The sequence below is a fragment of a genome, unplaced genomic scaffold (assembly GCF_019419815.1).
Source record: "Pyrus x bretschneideri cultivar Hongxiangsu unplaced genomic scaffold, Pyrus_bretschneideri_v1 Contig9, whole genome shotgun sequence".
Classification (NCBI taxonomy): Eukaryota; Viridiplantae; Streptophyta; class Magnoliopsida; order Rosales; family Rosaceae; genus Pyrus; species Pyrus x bretschneideri.
In genome coordinates this window covers 7325569-7348563 of record NW_025999831.1, presented here as the reverse complement: position 1 = coordinate 7348563, position 22995 = coordinate 7325569, and the positions used below count along the sequence as shown (strand labels likewise).

Genomic DNA, 22995 nt, shown 5'->3' with positions numbered 1-22995 from the left:
GTCCAATTTTAGACTCAAACGAAAATTATGTGTGTCAATAAATGACTCAAAGTCGAAGAAAATTGATAGAAATGAGGATTTCTCAATGTTTCATACACAAAGAAAACTATTAAGTGACCCTTATTTTATATTAGTGAAAAAGTTAACCCCTTTCTTCATGCGTGCTATTGTAGAGTTGTAGAAAATAAAGTGAAAATAAGTGGATGCACGAGGGTTTTGGAACCTATAATAATCTCCAAGAAATAGAGCACTACTTAGGAATTGTGGTAGGGTTACATATCCCGTCCTATTTTGGACTTGCAACCAAAGTAGAAATCTCGTCCATGATGCCATTTTGATCGCATGGCATCAAACAGCGGTAATGGACTTGAGTCCATTTTAATGTGTCATCACTTGTCTCATCCACCTCACCACTCAGGCCCTAAAACTCTTGTAAAAAAAGTAGCCTCTTTGACAGTCATCTTTGTGGATTAGAAAAATGTTTAATTAGAAGTAAAAATAAAAAAAGTATAATATGACAATTTATGCATGAAGCAGTTTTTGCTGGAAATTTTTAGAAGAGATAAGTTCATGTATTTCAAAGTGTTGATAATCCATTACACAAGCTCAGTAACTTCTATTTTTGATCATATTTATAAATGAGCTTCGAAAGTTAGAAAACGCATTAAAATTTTACAAATGGTTAAATAATGAGAAGCAGACGTAATATTCATTTATGGCCCACCAAAAATATTGACAATGTTCATATGGTTTCTCTTTGTACCATTTGACTGCACAATCACAACTTCTTTCTTGCACATCTTGCATGAAATCTGGAAAGTCAAAAAGAAAGCGTGAGGATTTTGCAAAGCTTATTAATTAGATAGTGGATTATGAAACTTTAATATCTTCACGTACCAAATCTTCACGCGTCCGTTACGAAAGTTTGGCAGTACGGATGCTTGGATTATGATATGTCTGCTTTTAAAGACCACAAAGTGCAATTTATACCCAAAACTAGAAGTTAATTGCTTTTACTGTCAGAGAAAGAGCGGACAAGTATTAGCAAAATTGGCAAGTAGAAGATAAGAATCCGTTAAAGAGTTTGGTTCAAGCTCTTGAGACATTATATTTACTTGTTAAGTAACGGTGAACAAAGGACACGAAATCTTCAAGCACCACACCAGCAACTAATTTTATAACGTTGAAAAAGTAAAAGTATATTTTTTCCAGCTGCTACTGAATTCGCAACAAAATCCATAATTTTAATCCCCCTCCAATTCATGCCAAGTTTCATTCATCATTTTAATAATATAAGTAACCAACTAATTTAGTAGTTAATTAAAATGTCTTTGGCCTTTTTAGTGTAACATTCTTAGCAACAATAATATATATGGCTAAAGTTGAATGGATGCAAGTGATTATTGATAGAAGAGATAGAATATACTGTAGTCCTTACTACTCCACTCACAAGCCAGAAAACCAAATTTTGGAGATATCTATAAGTTAGAAAAGGATGCCTAGTGCCCATTGACTAAATTTTAGAGACAATGTTTGAGAAATGTAACACCTAGATCAGTAAAGAAAATATTTTCAGAGTTCAAAAATGTCACATGCAGGCCCAATCAGATCTCGAGGTCTGATTATCATAAAAGTTCCCAGCCAAACTTAAACATGTGCAAATGTGAGGGATCGAGAAAGGAAAATATACACAATCATGCCATGCTATTAAAGTAATGATAATTCACGGATCGGACGTTTGTATAAATCATGCCATACCCATGCAAATCCATGCATATTCACTACACCAAGCTTTATAATGCTGACTATTATTCGCGCTAAAATGACAACAAGCCATGTGTCAGGGCTTGCCAAGTAAATCATGGTGTGGATGGTTACGGAAGTTTATCAAGCCTACATGGAGTCAAGATTATGAAGGACTTTGGGCTGCTTGAGATCCCAAAGATACAAGCTCACAATCTTTGAATTTTACGTAGGTAAGGCTGAGAGAGAACAAACTCAAACCTTGTTTTCCCTTTTCCCTAGCAAGCCAACCAATCTAGTTAAAACCAGACTTAAAGCCTTAAGTTCACGCAAAGGCCAACACAGAGCCCGCATTTAATGAGGAGAGAGGTGGACTTTCTCTTCCTAGCTCACGTAGGAGAATGATGGACGAAAGCAAGGAGACGCATTACCAGAATTAACACCTATGGAAGTTGACTTGGGGAAGCAGCACATGCCATTGTCTTCAAGGGAGTAGCGATGCTCATCTTTTTACACCAAAAAGGAAGGTCGTAGTTGCGCTAGGAAAAAGAGGAATGAAGACTTAGCTATAATGGGAGAAGACAGAGAAGCCTAGAGATTCTCTAAGGAAGCATGTAAAGATGACTATGGACCTACAAAGGGGATGTTCAACTCAATGTAGGGGGACAGAATGTTAGAGAGAGGGAGAGAGGGGAATTCAAAGTTGTATCGCACCAAGCAAGGGAAATCACTCTCTAAGTGCAAACATACTAGAATCCTAGAGATAGCCATTTTCTTACAATCTTAGGGTTCCTCCTAGCTTCCTTTGATCTTCCTCAGTCAATAGAAGTTCCCTTAGAACCTTAGGAAGTCCAGATTACCTATCCCTATACATCACATAACCATGCAAAGTTCTCTCTCACACTAAATTGGTAAACTTCTAGCTTCCACACCACATATCACTTAAGCAAGCCAATATTTGCTTAATCATGTTGTCTTTGAGCCATTAATTCAACCGAATACTTCCTAAGACACACTATTTCTTCAAGGTATATCAGGACTTAGTATTCAAACAGACCAAGAGAACGAAGATACCCGTCAAAACCCAAATCCAGCTCAGCCTAAAAATTCCCGAACAAATATATATATTGAGTTACATATAAAAAAAATTGTACGTACGTCTTGACATATATATTATGCTCCTTATGTAATCTTTTTCAATCCAATTACCATAATAGGCGATATTGGTGGAAACCCTCAGAGCTATAATAAGGATGTCCCTGCTCTCTCTAGACCATGTTCCATTACTCGAGCAATCCCTATTACTTGCTGGAACTCTTCTGCTAGAAGAGAGGAGAATACACCTTGCAATTCACTGAATTAAATGGCTCCCATCAGTGCAGGTTTGTTCACTTTCATTCTCTATGCATTACTGCGTGTGCCTGTATATTTACATGTTCTTCTTGTGATGCTAGTAACATGTTGCAACTGATACATCTTACAACCCCAACTTTTTTCATATATATGGGTCAGGATCGGGTGACACCTATTTTGGCACATATTTTAGAACACTTTCTAGTGTGGTTCTCATTTTGTAACTATTTTCAAGAATCCAAACTATCTATATTTCAGTTCATCAATCATAGACTATCTTTGGAAAAAATTAGACAATTCCAAAACCATTAAAACATTGATTAGTTGCGAAGAAAATGGACGATACAGTTACAAAGAAACACTTAAAATGACTAGCATTGAACCTAATGGTCATACAATTTAGAATTTTGGTTATTTTTGGTAGAGATGATCATTGAGGGAATACCTAAAACATAAACAATTGGATTGTCGAAATACATTATGGAGTTGGCCTCAACAAAAATATACCAAAATATGTGTCAAAAAAGTCTATGTCCTCCGATCCTAAAAACCGTTATTCAAGAACGTATGAAGGCTTTCAATAGTGTAGACTGAACACATTAATTAAAAAAAAAAAAAACCACAATAGTACATAAATTAAACTTGGATGCCTTGCTCCGCATCAGAATTCTTATGCATGCATGCTCAAGTATCAGATCGTCTCATCCTTGATTCCATATATAATGACGTATAATGGGCTGCTGAGTATGGATTGTTGACAGTGCCTGATAGTGAAAGTGAACTTAAAAGGAATAATATATATTGTAGGAAGAAGAACATCGACCGCCCATTAATATACATGATGGAGTAGCTAGGGTCGTAGCTTTCCTCAAGAGATGAGTAATATATCCTATGATCCAGCGTAGGGTGTAGTACTCTATAATTTTCCATCGCTTTCGCATTCTTTTAAGTTTTTCCTTCATGGATTAGACTGCTAATTAGTAATTAATTAACCAAAGAGATGATAACATGTCTAGTCGAGCTCTCTGGTAAAGGACATCATGTTTCAACATATTAATTGCGGCAAAAGTAACATTTTATGTCACAAAATGTCAGTTAGTATATGCCAGATAGTGAATTGCAGTCACCAAGCATTATATAACTTATTGCTATTTGGGAAGAAAAACGATACACATTAACCTTTTTTTTTTTTTTTGCAGGCAGGTGTGTGTGTGTGTGTGTATTTATGTATGTATGTATGTATGTATGTCTTTGAGATACTTGTCATTTGGCACCCTTAAGGACTTGAAAGGTCCAAATTTCTCTATGAAACGCAAATAAGGAACCAGGAATTTTTCGACCGTGGACTACCATTTTTATTCATACAAAGATTTAAATGAAAATTCATTCATTCTTTTATTCAGAAAAAATAAAAAACAAAAAACAAAACAAAACAAAACAAAGTTTGAAGTATTCATTGTCAAAAGCTTTGATCCTTGAAAAAACGTTGGAGTTCAAATTTAATCTGCTAGCAGAGTCATCCAACAAACATTAGCAACTATCCCAGAAGCACAAACATGAACCTCAAGTTTTAGTTTTAACAATTTATTGGGTGTATGCATTGGGGATAGTTGAAATAAAAAACTCAAATGTTATTTTTCTTCTACTACAATGGAATGTTCTCCTGTTGGTGGATTTCTCTTTTGGACTCGTGCATTATGAGTTTTAACTTTTGGGTACATTAGAAAAAATAAAAAATAAATATCAAGGGTGATCTATTATTAAAAGGCTACATGTGGAGTGAGATGTAAAGGGATTTTAGCCAACGTTGTTAATGGTATTCATTGTTGTACTAATTAATGTTTCAAGTCGATTCATTTCTCCTCCAATATTGTTATTTAAAAAATTAAAAAAAAGCAACAAGGAGCGATGATAACTTTCGTAAGTTTTAATTAGTTTATGGTAGAGTAATGTGAGCAACTAAATAATTCGAGCTGGTTAGTTGCTTCATTATCAAGTCAAATGATGAAAGCCATTAATTCAAGTAGCTGGTTACGCATGCCTAATTAAATAATTTGTTGTACTTGTGTGAATAAACTTGTGGCCCAAATTAAACAAGTTGAAGAACTTTTTGAATTTAAGAGAAATGTTAATGAGACTTTGACAAAAGTAGAATATTCATAGACTCTTTGTCACTTTACATTTTTAGCACAATTTTTGTGTTAAAATTATAAAATATTGTGTCAAAATCCTGAAGTGACGAAGAGTTTTTAAGAGAGTCTCACTTTGAGAGTCACTCAATAGCATTTCTCTTTGTCCATTGTGTCCATGCATATGTACAGCGCAATAATCGAGTTCATAAAATCCCAGCAGAAGAAGCAAAAATTTTAAGCGTATGTCCAGTTTGTGTTTGATAAAAGGCTAAAATTTCTTGCAAACCTTAAACACCAGAAGAAGAAGAGGGCAATGCAAGTGCAACAGAAATAAATACTAAATTGATAATTAATTGGGTGGATAAATTGATAATCATAATATATTTGTGGGGGCAAAGGGGACAAAGCGTGGGTTGACTGGTCATGTCACCTTCAAATTATTATTAGTGGCCTACCCCTTCTCCCTCTGTCGACGCATCTAAGAAGAATAAATGGGTTAGCCTTGCAATAATAAAAATATTATTCTTACTATTTATAAAGAGCTACATGTATTGATGGATTATATTTCTATTAGAAAGATAATATAAGTGATGGTATAATTAGATGGTAAATCTAGCATTATTCTTACAATAATTAAGGAAAGTGGAGAGTTTTAAACTCGGAACGCAACGCTTAGGTAGAAAAAACTCCACCCCTATTCACCCAGATATGGTACCATATGTAAATGACCTCTTTTTGAAATTACTAGCAAATTGGGATGTAACTACATTGACGGAGCGAATGTACTTTCTTTAGGCTCTGAATTTAAATCTCTCGTTTCCTAATTCAGGTTAGAGTGAACTAAAACTTCGTAATGAAAAAAACAAATACAAGATAGAAGCATAAATTACAAAAACTAAGAACTAGATAGTTTTGTTTCTTAATTTTAAGAAGGGGAAGGAAAGGCTAAAATACTGCATGTTGTAGGTGTGAATTGTTTTTGGGGGTAATACAACAGGAGTACTAACCAGCCCCACTGAAAAGACAAGAAAAATCTAATTTGGGAGAGATTCTTGGGTAGGGGAATCGAATTGGGGTGAGTGTGAGAAAGATAGTGAGGCCAGGGTAGGATATGTGTGGGCCTCAAAATCAAGAGAAGTAGGGTATGTGGTGTTTAATGTGTCTTGGGCCGTAGGAATTACATGGTCCGGGTTTTGGACCATAGAATTTCTTCTAATTTAGAGAAGGTAAACAAATGACTCTCTATATTGTTTTGCGAAAGTGTCTTATGATCGTTGTTAAGTAACTTTTTTAGTACAAGCGATATTCTACGTTAATATGATAATTTGAACCGGGGAGCTGTGGTAATCTTCAGTACTTGACTAGTTGATTTAGTCACAATCCAGTCCAGCCCACCCTCAATCCAATCCGCACAAAGCAAACTTAAAACTTCATTTTTTGAGTCTCAACTCTCTAAATTCCGCCCACCAAGCAACCCGAAAACGAAATCAAACTCGAAAAAAAGTGTAATTTGTGGTGTAATGGAGCCCTAAGTCCAAGTAAGAACTGCAACCAATTACCAGGAAAATGACTACAACCAAAACCACACTGCCAAGGGAACATGAATCATCCAAACCACTCAACCACAAAGGAGCAGTTGTGCATCACATAAGTTGATTTTCAATGCTACACTGACACACAGTTAACAGTAGACTGAAACTTTTGACGGCTGATAGGATAGTCTACAGTAGATTCATTTAAGCTACGGGGAGGAGGGAGAGTTTGAACCCGGGATGCATCAGGGTTGAAGAGGAAGACCCAATCCACCAAGAGGATCCACCAATTGCAACAGTAAACTAAAACTTAAGTGAGCAGAAAAATTACAGATCAAATTAAGATATATGAAAATCTAATCATATTTCATCGAGATATTCGTTACCTGTAATCAGAGTTTATACAACACATGCATCTCAAATTTAGCATCTGAGCTGATAACTACTCAACAGCAACAAACAAGGCTATGGTTGATAATTAATCAGTCTCGGAACTTTACAAAAACGGAACATGTAGCTGCACTTGTCTCTAGCAACCGCATTCAATTTCATTGCCATCAACAACATGGCTGTTCTTACAACTGCTCCCTGCACTCCCATCCGCAGCTCTTTTAACCGTAACAATAGCCAAGTGCAGCCGAGGGTGGGTTCCTGAATAACCCACACTTAAGTGTCAATAAGTATCATGGTATCATGGTACAGGCAATCTACATAGTCAGAATAAAACTTGTAATGGCAAAGTTCTGTTGGTGCATTTCAGACGATTGCCCAAAACTTCTTCCTACAAATTAACACAGTTTCAGGTTTCTTCTCTATGTTTTCCAGCATATGCGATTCAACCTCCCATAAAAATTTTGGAGCAAGATCCTGGATCCTTGCTGTAATGGTTTCCGCATCCCTAATGATGATGAATCCCTGCACAATAACTCAGTATAAGTCTGAATAATAAGAAACTTCGAACATAAAGGAGTGGCAAGAAATCTCTTCGTGGTTTGATAGAGAAAAGGAGTTCTACTCAACAACATGAAAATGATCTAAAATGTTGTAGAACAAGACAAAAGCTAAAGTAAATATTTCATGTATAGATATAATGAGCTCCCAATATAGGTAGGATAATGGCACTAGGTCCTTATCTATTTAAAATAGTGCTGGAAGAAATAACTAAAGATATATAAGCGGACATCACATGAAGTTTGTTGTTTGCTGATGACAAAGTTTATTGGAAGCACTTGTCACAAAACAGAAACCATGAAGTAACGCATTAGAATGAAGGGGCATAAGAATTGGGAGAGCAAATTTAACAATGACACCAAACATGATAAACAAGGGCAGGTGTGAATTTATGTCCGACTCCATATGCATGTAACAAGGGAAGGAAGAAGATGACGATGACGATGATAAAAGTTGGAATTGAAACTTAGTATGTGAAATGTAATTATATTACTAGCCATGACTATATAAAAAAATTTTTCCTTTCTTTTTCTCTTGATATTCTTTAACTTTATGTTTCTGAAACTCCACACAAAGAAAAATAAGAGATAACATTAAATCGGATTTATTACCTGAGGTCTAATCATCCTGTCCATCTCTAGAAGGATATCCGCCAATACACAACCTTGTTGCCCCAGGTTCTTATAATGAGAGAAGAGGTGGTTGGCATGTAACAGATCATAGGTACGTGGATAAGTGGAAAATGGTTCGCACCTACATTAAACATGGATTAGATGGCCAATACTAATTCTTTTTTGTGGGGGGGAGCAGAATATTCCGCATTTAGGTAATAGAAAAAGAACTTACCAATCATGGAAAGCACCAATCAGACCACGATTGTAAATGGCAGACAATGTATTGCTCATGCTTGCAGGAACTATATTCATCACCCATGTAGGCGAGTCATTTAAAGCCACAGCAAATCCACCACAAAATGCATTCATGTCCATGACATTCCGTATTTCTGTCTTATTGACATTCAGCAACCTCCAGTAACGCTGAACTTGATCTTGCCAAAAGGCAGTCTCTAAAGAAAATACCTCTTGAGTAACACCTGTTATAAACATATGACATATTGATGGAATCAGACTGGATAACTTTGTTTTCTACACATTAAAAATAATAATAATAACAAACCAAAAGTGGTACGCTAGTAATCCATCTCATGTAACTAACTAAATAGATAACGGTCATTGAAGTAGTTTAATGTTAATAGTCATCAAATTCAGCCTCACATATGGTACCAAAAAACATCTTTACAACAACAAGGGTTTAGGAGAAAAATGAAAGAGAAACAGAAAGGCTTGTCATATAAATAAAGAAAAGGGACAAACCTATTCTGCTAAGACTCTCTGAGTATACTGAAAGGCGCTCAGATCTAGAAGCAAGTTTTGGAGAATCTGATTGTGCACCCCTAACTTGTATACAATTCCTCAGCTGTGTATTCCATGATGACTTGGAATCATCCCCAGCATCACATAAATCTACAAGCTTCTGTTCAGAATTGTGCTGGAGGCATGACAGATCACCTTGTTTAATCCAGATCGCAGTCTGAACTTTTCGAGCAATGAGTTTCCAGCACATTGCTGAAGTCAGATTCATTAACTTCTCCCAAATTATAGGATAATCTTTATCCTTCCTATAAGCAGGTGGAGCTGAATAGACAAAGTACCCATTAGAACGCAAAAGGCGATTCACTTCTTTTAGCAAAATGCCATCTGCACAAAACAAATTACAACAAAACACACAATAAGCAAACTCCATGAAGATACAAAAAATAAAAATATACTAATAGGATTAACATTGTAAGCTTATAAACCCATTAATGGTCAAAATTGGCCTCACCAAATCTAGCATATTGCTTCTTTATACCTTTCATCCCATCTAAAAAATCATTATCTAGTTCAGTGTTTAAACTAATCAATATCCGCTTACTGAAGCCACCTCATATTGATAAGGAGTGGAGACTGAGATGTCAATGGTTTTTGGTGTCCGTGTGAACTCTTGCAAAGTTAATTCAAGATTTTTTTATAAGACCTCGATAATTCGAGATCAAATCAGCACGCTCCAAAACTCAAATGAACAGATTCTGTAGTAGAGATCTAGCAATACCTATGGACAACAACTAAAACACCAATATAAACAAAGTTTAGGATAGAAAAATACCATTTTCATGCCAATCAACTCGACACCTAGAACAATGAACCATCTCAAAAGAGCTAGAGGGATATGGCATTTGTTTTGTTGCTATAGCAGAAATCATTGCACCAATGCCTCTCTCTAAAGCAAATTGAATTTGATTCTCATGACCATCCTTTGGAGCAAAGGACATTGTTTGTATATCCAAGGCAAGAAGAAAAGCAGAAAAACTGGCAACCCCACAACCAACATCCAAGACTTGACTAACTCCTGCAGAACGTAGATCACCGGTTCCATTTGTTATCATATCTCCCAATCTGCAAAATCCGGTAAAGTTAATTAAGAGATAATCATATGCCTAATTGTCATAAATACTAATTCTAGTGTCGAGGAAATGAAGGACATCAAAAGCAAAAGAAGGTAAATATAATGATTACAGATACCTTTGAATGTACTCGGGTGCACCGTGCTTAAAATGAGTACCACCACCAGGGAACCACCAGAATTGATCCTTTGGATGCACCCAATTTTGTCCTCCTTTGACTTCAGCAAGATGTGTATGATTCACATTGCTTCGCCACACATAATCCCTGCTGGTTGGCCATCTTATTGGTTTCTTATAATCTTTTGGTGGTGGAACCAAGCAAAACAAGCGCTTTTCAATGGGAGGGCAGTGCCTCTCTAGTTCTTCTCTTCTATTGGTGTCCAAGCTTGGAAGCAAAGTTTTTACATAAGCAACATCATGGCAGGGAATGTACTCATTTAAATTCAATGGGCATACATTGATACCCGTCTCAGGGATCAATGGTGGTGTTTTTCTGTAAGTAAGAGCAATTGTATTCGTAAATGTTGAAGTACCTGCAACACCATTTATCACAAGTAGATTAAATTCCAAAAACCAATAGCATACAGAAACAAATATTTTTAGTTTACAACTAGACGCCATCTTTGAAATTACAGTGCTAACAATATTTGAGCTTTCTAGAAATTAAAAGCGATGCCTAGATTCCCTTTCTCTGTTTCTCAGGTATTCCCGATCTACTTTTAAAGATTAAAAATAAAAAGAAAAATGGCAGTACCACTGAGAGTCCCAATCAAATATTTTCACCATAAATTTGGGAAATTGGCTATTAGAATGATCCGAAACCAAACCCCAACTGTTGAACTGATCAAATTTAAACATCGACGACATAGCGAAATTTGACATGCTGTAACATCGTATACATCAAACCAAAACATTTTGTCACTTCCCATCTAGATGATTAACTTTGAAATCCAAATTAAACATGCTGTAACATTATGTACATCAATTTGCAGAAAACATAAATAGAAACCAAAAAACAAACGGTCTATAAATAGATGGTAAAAAAAATAACACATTTACTAAGAATCGCCACAAATATTTGATTCAAGCTAACCTTTTTATCCCGCAAACAAAAATTTCAAATACAATGCATTCTTAAATCTGACTTGGGCTGCAAAACAAGCTCGTACATACATATATGGAGAGAGAGAGAGAGAACAAACCAGGGGACGGAGGAGAACTGGAGGAGCTTAGTTGAGATGCATAAATGGTAGCATTGTTGGCATATAGACTTCCAGCATAGAAGCAACCAACCATCAGCAGCAGACCCACCATTATCATCTGCCCCAATTTCCATTCAAACGCCTGCCCACCTCCCATTTCCTCAATTCCCCAACTGGGTCACTTCCAATTTCCCACCAACCAAACAGATCCACTGAGAATTTCAGGATGTGAGAGAAAGAGAAGAGAGAAGGAGAGGACGACGTTGGAGAGATTTGCTTCTTGTGTACTGTAGAAGTCCAAACAGATTCTTTCCCACAAAAAAAATTGTCCGAACGGATTGACCTCACGTGGTAAGTCTTCACGACGCACGTGACCCTGGCTAAGAATTAAATGGAGAAATTTCTAAATTGATAGATTTTTGTATTTTTAACGATGAATTAGGATACTTTTATACTTACAAATCCAGATGGTTGAGAATTATAACTAATAACTCTCACTTAACCAATTGGCAACAAGATTAAATTTTTTTCCCTTAATTAATCTACAACTGAAAATGTCTTAACAAATATTTGAACTCGTTAACTACCTTGATTATAATTAGTAACTTTTTACTTAAACACATTAACAAATCTGTCAACTATTACCCTACCCAAAAATTGCACTTTGCTAACTTTTTTGTCTCACTTTCATGCCTAAATTTTGATTTTTATGTTACTTTGATACATTCATTAGCACGTCTGTTAAGTCATACGTTAACTGATGACGTGACATATCTTTGAACCATCAAACTTGCATGTGAAGTAAAATATTAAATAATAATTAACTAATAATTTAAAAATAAAAAATAAATTCCACCTTTTCCTCTCATCTTCTTCTCCCCCCCTCCCCCAAAAAAAAAAAAACCCCTAATTCCTTCTTGAGAAATTAGCTAAAGGACTTCAAACTTTAGTTGCTAAAATGGAAAGATAGACGCTCTATCTGGATATTCCTTAATGTCTCGGCTACTCAGGGAATGTGCAAATCAAATGAATAAGCATTTGCCTCTCTATTTTTTATTGACAAAAATAGATTCATCTTTTCATTCCAATTGATTCAAGTATGGGAGAAAGAACTAATGTCATGTCCCGGTATATAGATTGAAATACCATAAATGATGTTTTTCATAGAAATAGGAATACACAAGTGACATGGGTGAAAGGATGGAAATGCTTAAAGTACCTTGTATAAATATGGTAGGGTGAATTACCAATTTAGTCCTTGAATTATTACCTAAGTGAAAGTTAGGTTCCTAAACTATTTTTTCATAAAATCAACCATTGAATTTTAAAAATCTTCCAATCACATCCCTAATATTAGATTCAAAACTAGTATATTCAATTTTCCTTCAATTTAAGTCACGTTACTTGCATGTGATACACATTGGAGGGTAGATTGGTAATTTTTCATAAAGAAATAGCGTATGGAGTTAATTTTAGAGGGTAAATTAGACGTTAGATTCATAACCTGTATGAATGTTAAGGGTTTAGAGGTGAGAAAATGACAGTGTTACACTCTAAAATATGTCAAGTGCTTTAAGTTGACAAAAAATTGGAAAAATTAGTTGTGAATATAATAGTAGGGATGAAATTAACAATTATAATTGAATTTAAGGACTTGACTTTTTTTACTAAAAGAAATAATTCAGGGACCTAATTTTCACTGAGGTGATAGTTCAAGGACTAAATTGGCACTTCAACCAATATAGTATAGAGAAGTGTAGATATTGTTGGTACGATGTCTATACTATCGAGATAGTGTAGATATTGGTGATACGATGTCCATATTGACATTCATTTATAGATATAATATCGTAGATATTTTGAGTATATCGTCTATATGTTCAAAATAACATTTCGGGCATATATATATATATATATATATATATATATTAGTACAATGATATATTTTATATTAAGAGAATGGGGAGTTTGTTTAAGCCACACAATAGACAATCTAATTTGGTATTGAATTCGACACCTATGAGTCCAATTAGATATTTTTATCGGTGTATCTGATCAACAAAAAAAAAGTAGGAAATTCAAACAAAAAACACGCTTGCTCACTCATAAATTAAAGATTTTTTTACACTTTTACTGACTAATAGTAACAGGATATTAGAGATTTTCGATAGAAAGACAATCAACAAGAAGGAATCATTGATGCACCTTTAGTTTAGTAGCCACTGTAGTGCTCTGGCGGCTCAGCACAAAGGTGCTTATGAGACGCTACAGGGTCTTTCAATGCATTGTCATCAAAGACCCTCGCTTCCCATAAAGTAGTTCTTTACTTACCGTTCATGTGCCACAACTGTACCCCATTTACTCAATGAAAACGCGGAAAGGGTAGTTTACTTGCTATTGTGCAGCTAAGCAAGAAAGTCAATGAAATTGAAACAAAGCATAGAGTACAAAGATGTATTTACATTAAGGGGAGGGCATATATATTTCCTAAACTATCTACTTAAACCATATTTTGTACACCACATCGGTCACCACCAAAAATATTCCCTTAAAAATATTAGCCTTTAAAAATAGGAAAAACTGTCCAAATTAAAATTATGTTCACATTCCTCTTTTTTTTCAACTCTATTGATTGAAACCTTATTCCTTTTCAAATTTTCATCAAGGTCCCTCGGTTTTAATAAACGTTATTAATTATTTCAATAATAAAATATTTTACATGTCAAGATAATTAAATTTTATTTCCAAATATATTCATTTAGTGTTAGAAACGTTACATTTAATATATATATATATATATATATATATATGGCTTAATTTTGTATCATATATTTACTTTGTACCCATTTTAATTTGCAACCCTTTTTTTTATAAATTGTACCAATTTTCTTTTCAATTTTAGTTTGTATACATATATTAATTTCTTTTTGTGTACATATTTTTCAAACTTTTATTTGTACTCATTTTTTTAACCTTTTATTTGCATAAATAATGTAACATTCCACATCGTCCAGGGAAGTGGATCCTGTAAATCTTATATGTATATTCCTATCTCTACCTAGCACTAGGCCTTTTGGAAGCTCACTGGCTTTGGGTTCCATTGTAACTCTGAAATTAAGCGAGTTCACGCAAGAGCAATCCTAGGATGGGTGACCTACTGGGAAGTTCTCGTGTGAGTTCCCAGAAATAAAACCATGAGGGCGTGGTCGTGGTTGTGGTTGGGACCCAAAGCGGACAATATCGTACTATGGTGGAGTCGTTTCCGAGATGTAGTGAGAGCCCAGGCGGGGATGTGATAAATAATTTACTAATAATGTATCCATTTGTCTTTAAAAATGTATCAGTTTGTTATATATATATAAATGTACCTTTTTTTTTTTTTTTTTTTTTAAGTACCCTATTTTATGTAAAATGTACCCGTTTTCTAATGTAAGACCTATTTTTTTTTTAATCTAAAATGTACCAATTGTTCTTTTATATAAAATGTATCCATTTTTTTTAAACAAAATGTACCCATTTTTTTTATATAAAATGTACCACCTTTTTTATATAAAAGGTACCAAGTTTTTGTATGTAAAATGTAGTGTATAACAATTTCTAATTTCTTGTATGTAAAATGTCAATAATTTAAGTAATGGCAAATCATAGGTTTTATTTAAATATAATTTATCTTAATGACAAATCATGTCATTAGAATAAACTATACTTTTTTATATAAGTATAATTTATTTTTTAATATTTTTAATCCCACAAATCTTTAATTTTATTTAAAATCTGATTAATATAAGTAACTACAAATATCAAATTTTAATTTAAACTTATAATAACTTACATAGAAATGCATTATTGCATTAATTTTAAATGTTTTAATTAAAAACTAAATACTAACAAAATTTCAGTCAAGGATAATTGATAAATAGAGATGGTATCCAAAGTTACACAACGCCCAATTTTAAAAATTAAAAAAAATTAAAAAATAAAACCCAGCGTTGCAGACAAAACCCCCGAGCTTAAACCCTAACACTTGCCCATCCGGACGCAGTTAACAAATTCCAAAATCTCTCCGGCCTCAACCGTCTAATGCTGCCGCAGGATCTTCTTCAACCTCTCACCAATGTCCTTCCCCTTCCCCTTCCCCTCTTGGTACGTCTCTGAATCTCTCTCCCCGTCTCTTCTGCAACTGGTGGCTCCACTTTTTGTTTTTTGGCATGCTCGGTGATTGATTTTGATTCCTTTTAATTCTATGGTGTTAGTTTTCTGGGTCACTGAAATATTAGGGTTTGAATTTGGAAGAATTAGATTACGAATCGCCAGTTAGGGCTACACTTTAGGATTCTGGGGGCTGTTCTTGTGGATATTTCCTGCAGAAATTCTAGTTTCTCTGAAATTCACAGCCACTGTCGCCGTTACAAGGAAGATACGCGCCTCAACCCCCCACCCCCTTTTATCTATGTTGAGAATTATCAGCGATTTTGTGGATAATCGTGTTCGTGTATGCATGAGTTTACATTTCTTATACTGACACACTGGTTCGTTGTGTAGCAATTGGTATGTCTTTGGTCTTACTTGTATTTGTTTTCCATGAGCTGTGATATTTGCTTCTTGCTTGCCCTTTTTGTTCACCTGTCAATACACAAGAATTGCAAGTATGAAGCATCACATTCGTAGGTTTTATTGGGATTGCCGGAAAATAAAAATGTTTTCTTGTTACAGATTCTACTAGTCGGAGAAGCTACAGCAACTAGTTCTTTTCAGTTCTGGCTCCTATTATGCTTGCCAACCGCAGACAAGTTCTCAACCCTTCTCGTTGCTCTATGAGATTTGCTTCTTCTGAAGGTTATTCTGTTCTTAATTCAAGTGGTCTTCAGCACTGGTTCAAAAATTGGCAAGGACTCAGAAAAAATAAACTGACAGCAAGCACTTTTGCTGCGGCGGTTGGTTTTTTTCATCGCAGAAGACGCCAGCTTTGGCTAGAGAAGATTGGAGCCCTGGAACCATTTTCGGGTAATTTGGCTACCTGTTGGAGCAATATCAAAGAAGAGGAAGCACTTGAAAGATACAAGCTGATAACAGGAAATTCTGTTTTGTTTCCTGAATTTCAAGTTTATGGTAATAGGAATGTTGGAGAGGATTGGCTGGGAGCTTCACCGGATGGGGTGATTGATATGCTGGTATACGGATTGCCTTCACGAGGAGTACTGGAGATTAAGTGTCCATTTTTTGATGGAAATATGAAGAAGGCTACCCCTTGGTCACGAATTCCTCTATACTGTGTTCCACAGGCTCAGGGTTTAATGGAAATACTTGACAGGGATTGGATGGATTTCTATGTTTGGACTCCTAAAGGGAGCAGCCTATTCAGGGTATATCGGGATGCAGAATACTGGGATGTTCTGAAAATAGTTCTCTCGGATTTTTGGTGGAATCATGTCCAGCCAGCGAGGGAGATCTTGAGCAAGTCTCAGATTAGAGATCCCCTCGTTGAATTAAAATGGCTCAAGCCAGCACCCAGGCATGAACTGTGTAGTTATGTAGTTTATGAAAGCAAACGCGTTGTTGATAACTCCAAGTTATTGATGCGTGAAATCAATGGCAAACTGGTAAACTGATTCATCTATAACCACAGTATAGGCACTTCAGCTTACTGATTCGTGAAATCAATGGCACATCAAGTAGCTGGAATGTGACTTTGATGAGTTGAGTAAATGATTTTATGTCCGTTGTTTTCTTTTGTATTAATTGCGTTCAAATTTCTTCTTCATCATATATGTCCTTCCCAAGACTCTATTCACTTTGTAATTACATTGCTGTAGAGTATTGTTGTTGATGGGGTTTGCACAAATCATATTGGTTTCGTAGTTTTACTTGTAGGAAAATTTAATTAGACAGATCTAAGTAGTACATAAGTCTCAGCCGAGGATTGGTCGAACAATGCATTTTTCTATTAAAGTTTAAGTCTTCATGAAAGTCTCGTTTAAATTTAGCATGTGATCCTGAACTAGGTCTCTTGGTATTTTTTATTTGTTCTTGCAGAAGATTTTACTGGAGTTGGATTTTACATTATCTCAAAGGCAAGTAGAAGGCTGTAAAGACAGTCTCAATTATTTCAGGTACAGTATCTTTATTTTACTAATTTAAAGAAATGAATGATGCTATTGATCGACTCAGAAATACATAAAGCCTTACATAATTTTGCTCATCTGTTCTTTTGGATTGAAAGTAGTGGTTGGGAGTGCTCTCTACTTTAATTTAGTATCCAAGGATCTTCTGCGTATGAACGGATCGCAGAAATATGACAGATAGCTAGCTAGTAGGTTATGCAGAGGTATTTGCTAGAAATCCCTTATCGAATTGAGGTATCCATCAATTTCCCCCCTGAACTTGTGACCATTGGCCAATTTCCCCCCTCAACTTTAATTTTGGCCAATTTCCCCCCTCAACTCTCATAATTAGTCAATTTCCCCCCTCAACTCTCAAAATTAGTCAATTTGCACCCTATTGTTAATTTTTTTTTTTTTAATTTTCTATCTATTCTTTTCTTAATTTTCAATCTTTCTAATAACTTCCAACAAAGTACTAAAATTAACATAAACTCACCCGCATAATATAGGGTAAAATGTACAAAAACATAATACAGTTAGTATGTGATATGGGTTGATTATAAGAAAAAGTTATTAATCGGGTTTAAAGCATGTAGAAGAAGAAATAATAAAAAAAAGAAATAATAATCCTAAACTCATGGATCAGACCTATTTCAATAAAATGGTTATTCTTAATAAGGAGTCAAAAATTATGAATAGATTAGCCATTTTTTCACTAAAGCTCGATTCTCTGCAATTTACTTGAACTTAGCTTTCACTTTTATAAAGAAAATTGTATTCACATACAAAAATTTACACATCAATCCTTTTTGTTATCAATTTTGTATAGTCAAAAATCAAATAAAATTACTCCATACTGATTTATTATGACTAATAATACTATCTATGATAAATTGTAAAATTCTAAATTTTAATCTATTTGTAATAGGATAAAGATATAGGAACATGATTAACATACATCTTATTTAGTTTCTTACACACACTTGTTTAATTATGATCAAATTAAAAAATTATCAGTAGGGTGCAAATTGACTAATTATAAGAGTTGAGGGGGGGAAATTGGCTAAATTAAAGTTGAGGGGGGAAATTGACTAATTATGAGAGTTGAGGGGGGAAATTGGCCAAAATTAAAGTTGAGGGGAGAAATTGGCTAATGGTCACAAGTTCAGGGGGGAAATTGATGAATACCTCTATCGAATTTGAAGGGGTTGAAATGTGTCCTAAAAGTCCGCAAGTAATGTACGAATGAATAAGGTCATTTGCAAAACAATCTGTGATTTGTTTAAGCTAGTCAATCTGTGATTTGTCGCTTCCTTGGCTGATCAGATTCAAGAAACTTAAATTTATAGTTACTCGTTTTTGAGAGGTGAATCTATAAATTATCGTTAGTTTTTTCATCATATTCGAGCTCTCGTTTTTCCTCACTATGTTCGAATGGCATTGTGCGGGCTGGGCATCTTCTGCTTCGGGTCTTTTGAGTTGGTGATTGTCATCAAATTGTTATTTGAATTAAATTCTGTTGGAATTATATGTTGATACTTCTTTCAGTCTTGGTTGTCCTGATATCTGAATGCAATGATTAAATTGTTTTGCAGATACTACCAGGTCTAGGTGTTCGAACAACGAAGCGGATAACGAACAATCCTTCATACAGATGACTTGCTTACACGAAAGGGAAGTGTTATTGGCACTTCAAAAATCTCATTTTACACTTTTCACAAGTGTATTTTTCTTTCCAAATATAGAAAGTTTGGAGTGTAATGAGATTTTTAGAGTGTCAATAACAATTCCTAGACAAAATTATTGAACCATTTGTAAGTACAGATTTCCGTGGCAAGCTTAGCGTTTGATTGCTGGTTTCCTGTATTTTGTCTATACGACTGGTATCAGACTATGCCAAGTACAAGAGACGCATGTGAATGTTTTTGGTTTACACGAGTGTGTGTTACACATGATGATTACCATCTCTTCGATACACTTGGTCTATTTTATAGTCTTAATTTCTACGTTGACGGTATTCAAATGAGTAATGATTTCCGCACTCCTTTTCCTCTTCTCTGATTGGCATAACCCAACGCCAATGGAGGTAACAAAAAGACCGAGTACGGAAATCACTCCCTCATTCAAATTTCTACTTAGCGTTTTATTTGGGGAACGTAAATGAGACCGCATGTAAGGAAATGTATGTGCCAAGGGATACCTGCATCTTCATTCCTACCACCCTATTTTGATAAGTCGTCCACGCCGCCACATCACCATCTCCGTCACCACCATCGTCCCCACTTCTATGTTTACTAAACTTCCACCACCACCACCACCACCTCGTGTTTCCGAGACATGAACACGTCGGTTTACCAGCCGGAGATTCAGAGTTATTCAGATTTATGACTTGGCTTAAATTTGTACGTGACATTTTTTATGTTCTCGGAGGAATGCTATTACGATATGTCGACCTGTATTAGGTGTTTAGTTCAAGCACCTTGCTCTAACTCTGAGATGGTTTTGAGTTAGGCATGAAAGGAGACGAGCTTGCCTGAGAGATCAAGGACGATGGCTGTGATCCATCTCTTGCAGTTTCAGATGCTCAACTTGAGCATGACGTTCGAGCGATTTCATATTTCTGTCTCAACGACGATGCTCATCATGCCAGCAGCCTCCAGTAATGGCGAACTTGATCCGCCAACGGACAGCCTCCGAAGCAAACTGCTCTTGAGTATCACTTGCTACTAACGTGCTTATGACGGGCAGAAAGGAACTTCAAATACTTCATGAATCGCGGCTTATTACAAATCCCTGTTTCACATCAGATGGAATTCGCCGTTCTTTAGCAACTAAAATAGAAAAGGCTGTATCACATTGAGAACCTGTAGCCGCTTGTTTTCCTACTTAAGCATCCAAACTTAATGAATCGCAACCCACTTGATGGCGTGAGATCGATCTCCAAAAGCCAGAAACAAACCCAAAAGGCCTTCCCCTTCTTGTGCCTTGCCATCTTAAAACTCACTTGGCACTTATCTTCTCAAGTTCGGACTAACCACTTGGATGTTGCTACCGTGCTGCTATCGCTGCAAAGCAAAGTCCTGATAGTATCACAAACCATTGTCCCTTAGAGTAGGCAGCTATATCCGTCAATTAACATGTCAACTTAGCTGATCAGCAACTTCAAATCAATCCCTATTGCATCCTGCATAGACATTCCAATACTTCATAAATTTCCTCCACTTGATGGTGCGATCTATCTCCCGAAACAAACCCATAAATTCTTCCTTCAGCCTCAATGCAGCTCCACCCTGGCATCTTCTTTAGATCCATCTCGCTCATAACTCTCCTCGTCTCTTCTACTTCATCCCACTGTCCAACACTAGCTTGTGTGTTACTCAACAGAGTATAGTACCCAGCGTTATCAGGTTCTAGTTCCAAGAGCCTCTGAGCAGCATACTCCCCAACATCTCTGAGACTGTAAATTCTACATCCTGAAAGAAGAGCACCCCAAATCCTACTATCCGGAAAAGTCATCATTTTCATAATGACAGCTAAGGCCTCTTTAAGCTTCCCAGATCGACCCAAGAGATCGACAATGCTAGTGTAATGGTCTAAATCAGGTTCGATACCAAACTTCCATTTCATGGAATAAAAAGCATCACAACCTTCAGTCACAAGACCGGAATGGCTACAAGCAGATAACAAGCTTATGAAGGTGACACTATTTGGTCTTATTCCTTCTCTAATCATCAGGTCAAAAAGTTTCAAGGCTTCAAAACCAAGTCCGTGGCTCCCATAGCCCTCAATCATTGATGTCCAAGTCACTATATCTTTGACCAACATTCTATCAAAACACACTCTAGCTGCAGATAGGCTACCACATCTTATGTACATGTTTATTATGGAGGTTTCGAGATGAGTATAGCTTTCATCGCCTTCATACAATGATTTCCTTATGATATAGCCATGAATTTGTTTTCCCAACTTCAAAGCACCTAGGTTTGCAAATGCATCAACGAGGCTTCTTAGTATCTCAGCCCTTGGTTCTGGACCCGAAGCTTGCATTTCGCGTAACAGTCCAACAGCTTCATTAAACCAACCATTTTGAATGAAGCCAAACATCATTGCACCCCAAGTAATGGTGTTCCTGTGAGGGATTTCTCTGAACAGCCTATCTGAGATTCCCAATTCTCCACACTTGGCATAGAGGTCTAACAAAGATGTCTGCAAAACGTGATCACAAAGCCCACGTTTTATCGCCAAACAATGCAAGCTTTCACCTTGGGAAAGAATCCCATGTTTGGCCAATGCTGATATAACCAAAGTTAATGTCTCAACGCCCGGCGCCACTTTGCCCTGCATATCATTGAACAACTCTCTTACTTTCGCAACATCCCCTCTCGAAGAAAAAATGGAAATGCAGATATTCCAGGAGACGACATCCCTTCTATCAAGTTCGCTGAAAAAGCCTTCAACTTCGTTGATTGTACCTAATTTAGCATACATTCTCAAGATTGAGTTCTGCACGGATGCATCATACAGCAAACCATTCTTAATCACATAACCATGAAATTGACTTCCACATATTGCACTTTCAGTGCCACAACATCCTTGCAACATGATCAACATAGTAACGGAATTCGGTTCCAACTCCAACCTCATTTCATTGAACAAGCTCAACCCACAGGCAACATTCCCCTCCGAAACATACCCGGAAATCATCGATGTCCAAGAAACCAAATCTCTTTGACACATTTCATCAAACAACATACGAGCATGATCAATTGCTCCGCATTTCACATAAAAATCAATCATTGTATTACCAAAATACACATCCATTCCAAAACCCATTTGAATTGCCACACAGTGAACCATTCCTGCATACCCAACTTCACCCCCAAGCAACATAACCACCCTGTTTACAATCGGGAACGTAAAGCAATCATGCGAAACACCCAACTCACGCATCTTCTTGTACAGCAACAGAGCCGAATCAACAAGACCGCATTCGACATGGGACTTCATCATTAAATTCCACAGCATGGTATTTGGTTCTCGAATCGAACCGAAAACCGAAACGGCGCTGCCGAGGTCATCGAAACGAGCGTACAGAGTGAATAACTTTGAAAAATGGGAAGAGGGCTGGATCCCAGTTGAGACCAGGATACGAGCGTGGACCTGTTTCAGGGTCTGGAGGTTCTGGCATGAATGCAGCAGCACCGAGCTTGACGAAGAAGAAAAAGAAGAAGGAGAGGGGGCGATGTGGTGGTAGTGGGATTTCAAGTGATGGGTTCGAAGTAGCAGAGCAAGCTTGGAGTGGAGAGACGAGAACTCGAAACGTTGGAAAACATGGAAACGGGAAGAAATCTTGAAAGATTAAGACGAAGACTTGAAATCTGGAAAAGCTAGAGAGACTGTATTCTCAGTTTTGTGCACAGAGGAGGTTCAAATCAGTGAGCGAATGAATAAAACTTAGTGCCAAAGGGTCCCACATCG

General features: G+C 36.2%; 3 protein-coding genes across 4 annotated transcripts; 1 reads left to right on the top strand and 2 right to left on the bottom strand.

Moving 5' to 3' along the window:
- Positions 1 to 7075: 7075 nt before the first annotated feature.
- LOC103940636 (probable methyltransferase PMT7) lies at positions 7076 to 11715 on the bottom strand. The gene is made up of 7 exons (XM_009350785.3): positions 11417 to 11715; positions 10333 to 10747; positions 9917 to 10206; positions 9085 to 9468; positions 8558 to 8804; positions 8323 to 8464; positions 7076 to 7675 (listed from the first exon to the last, which is right to left on the bottom strand). Exons 1-7 carry the CDS (start codon positions 11571 to 11573, stop codon positions 7517 to 7519), a joined length of 1794 nt encoding a protein of 597 aa, XP_009349060.2. The 5' UTR covers positions 11574 to 11715; the 3' UTR covers positions 7076 to 7516.
- A 3577-nt stretch (positions 11716 to 15292) lies between these two features.
- Positions 15293 to 19492, top strand: LOC103933971. 2 transcript variants are annotated; one of them, XM_018644158.2, is made up of 4 exons: positions 15293 to 15559; positions 16130 to 17112; positions 17450 to 17526; positions 19113 to 19492. In XM_018644158.2, the coding sequence occupies exon 2, from the start codon at positions 16186 to 16188 to the stop codon at positions 17023 to 17025; it is 840 nt and encodes a 279-aa protein (XP_018499674.1). In that variant the 5' UTR covers positions 15293 to 15559; positions 16130 to 16185; the 3' UTR covers positions 17026 to 17112; positions 17450 to 17526; positions 19113 to 19492. The 2 variants fall into 2 exon arrangements, with proteins under 2 accessions (XP_018499674.1, XP_048432480.1); XM_048576523.1 differs by lacking the exon at positions 15293 to 15559 and adding an exon at positions 15584 to 15964.
- LOC103933983 (pentatricopeptide repeat-containing protein At1g15510, chloroplastic) lies at positions 19430 to 22872 on the bottom strand (the record flags this gene model as incomplete). Its single annotated transcript, XM_018644157.2, has 1 exon — positions 19430 to 22872. A coding segment is annotated over one exon (2181 nt), but the record flags the coding sequence as incomplete, so codon positions are not given.
- Between the last annotated feature and the right edge of the window lie 123 nt (positions 22873 to 22995).

Coding starts and splice junctions, on each gene's coding strand:
- LOC103940636 (XM_009350785.3), bottom strand. CDS start 11,573: ATGGGAGGTGGGCAGGCGTTTGAATGGAAATTGGGGCAGATGATAATG. Junction 10,207..10,332: donor GCACCCGAGTACATTCAAAG/GTATCTGTAATC, acceptor CGGATTTTGCAG/ATTGGGAGATATGATAACAA. Junction 8,805..9,084: donor AGAGAGTCTTAGCAGAATAG/GTTTGTCCCTTT, acceptor TGTTTATAACAG/GTGTTACTCAAGAGGTATTT.
- LOC103933971 (XM_018644158.2), top strand. CDS start 16,186: ATGCTTGCCAACCGCAGACAAGTTCTCAACCCTTCTCGTTGCTCTATG.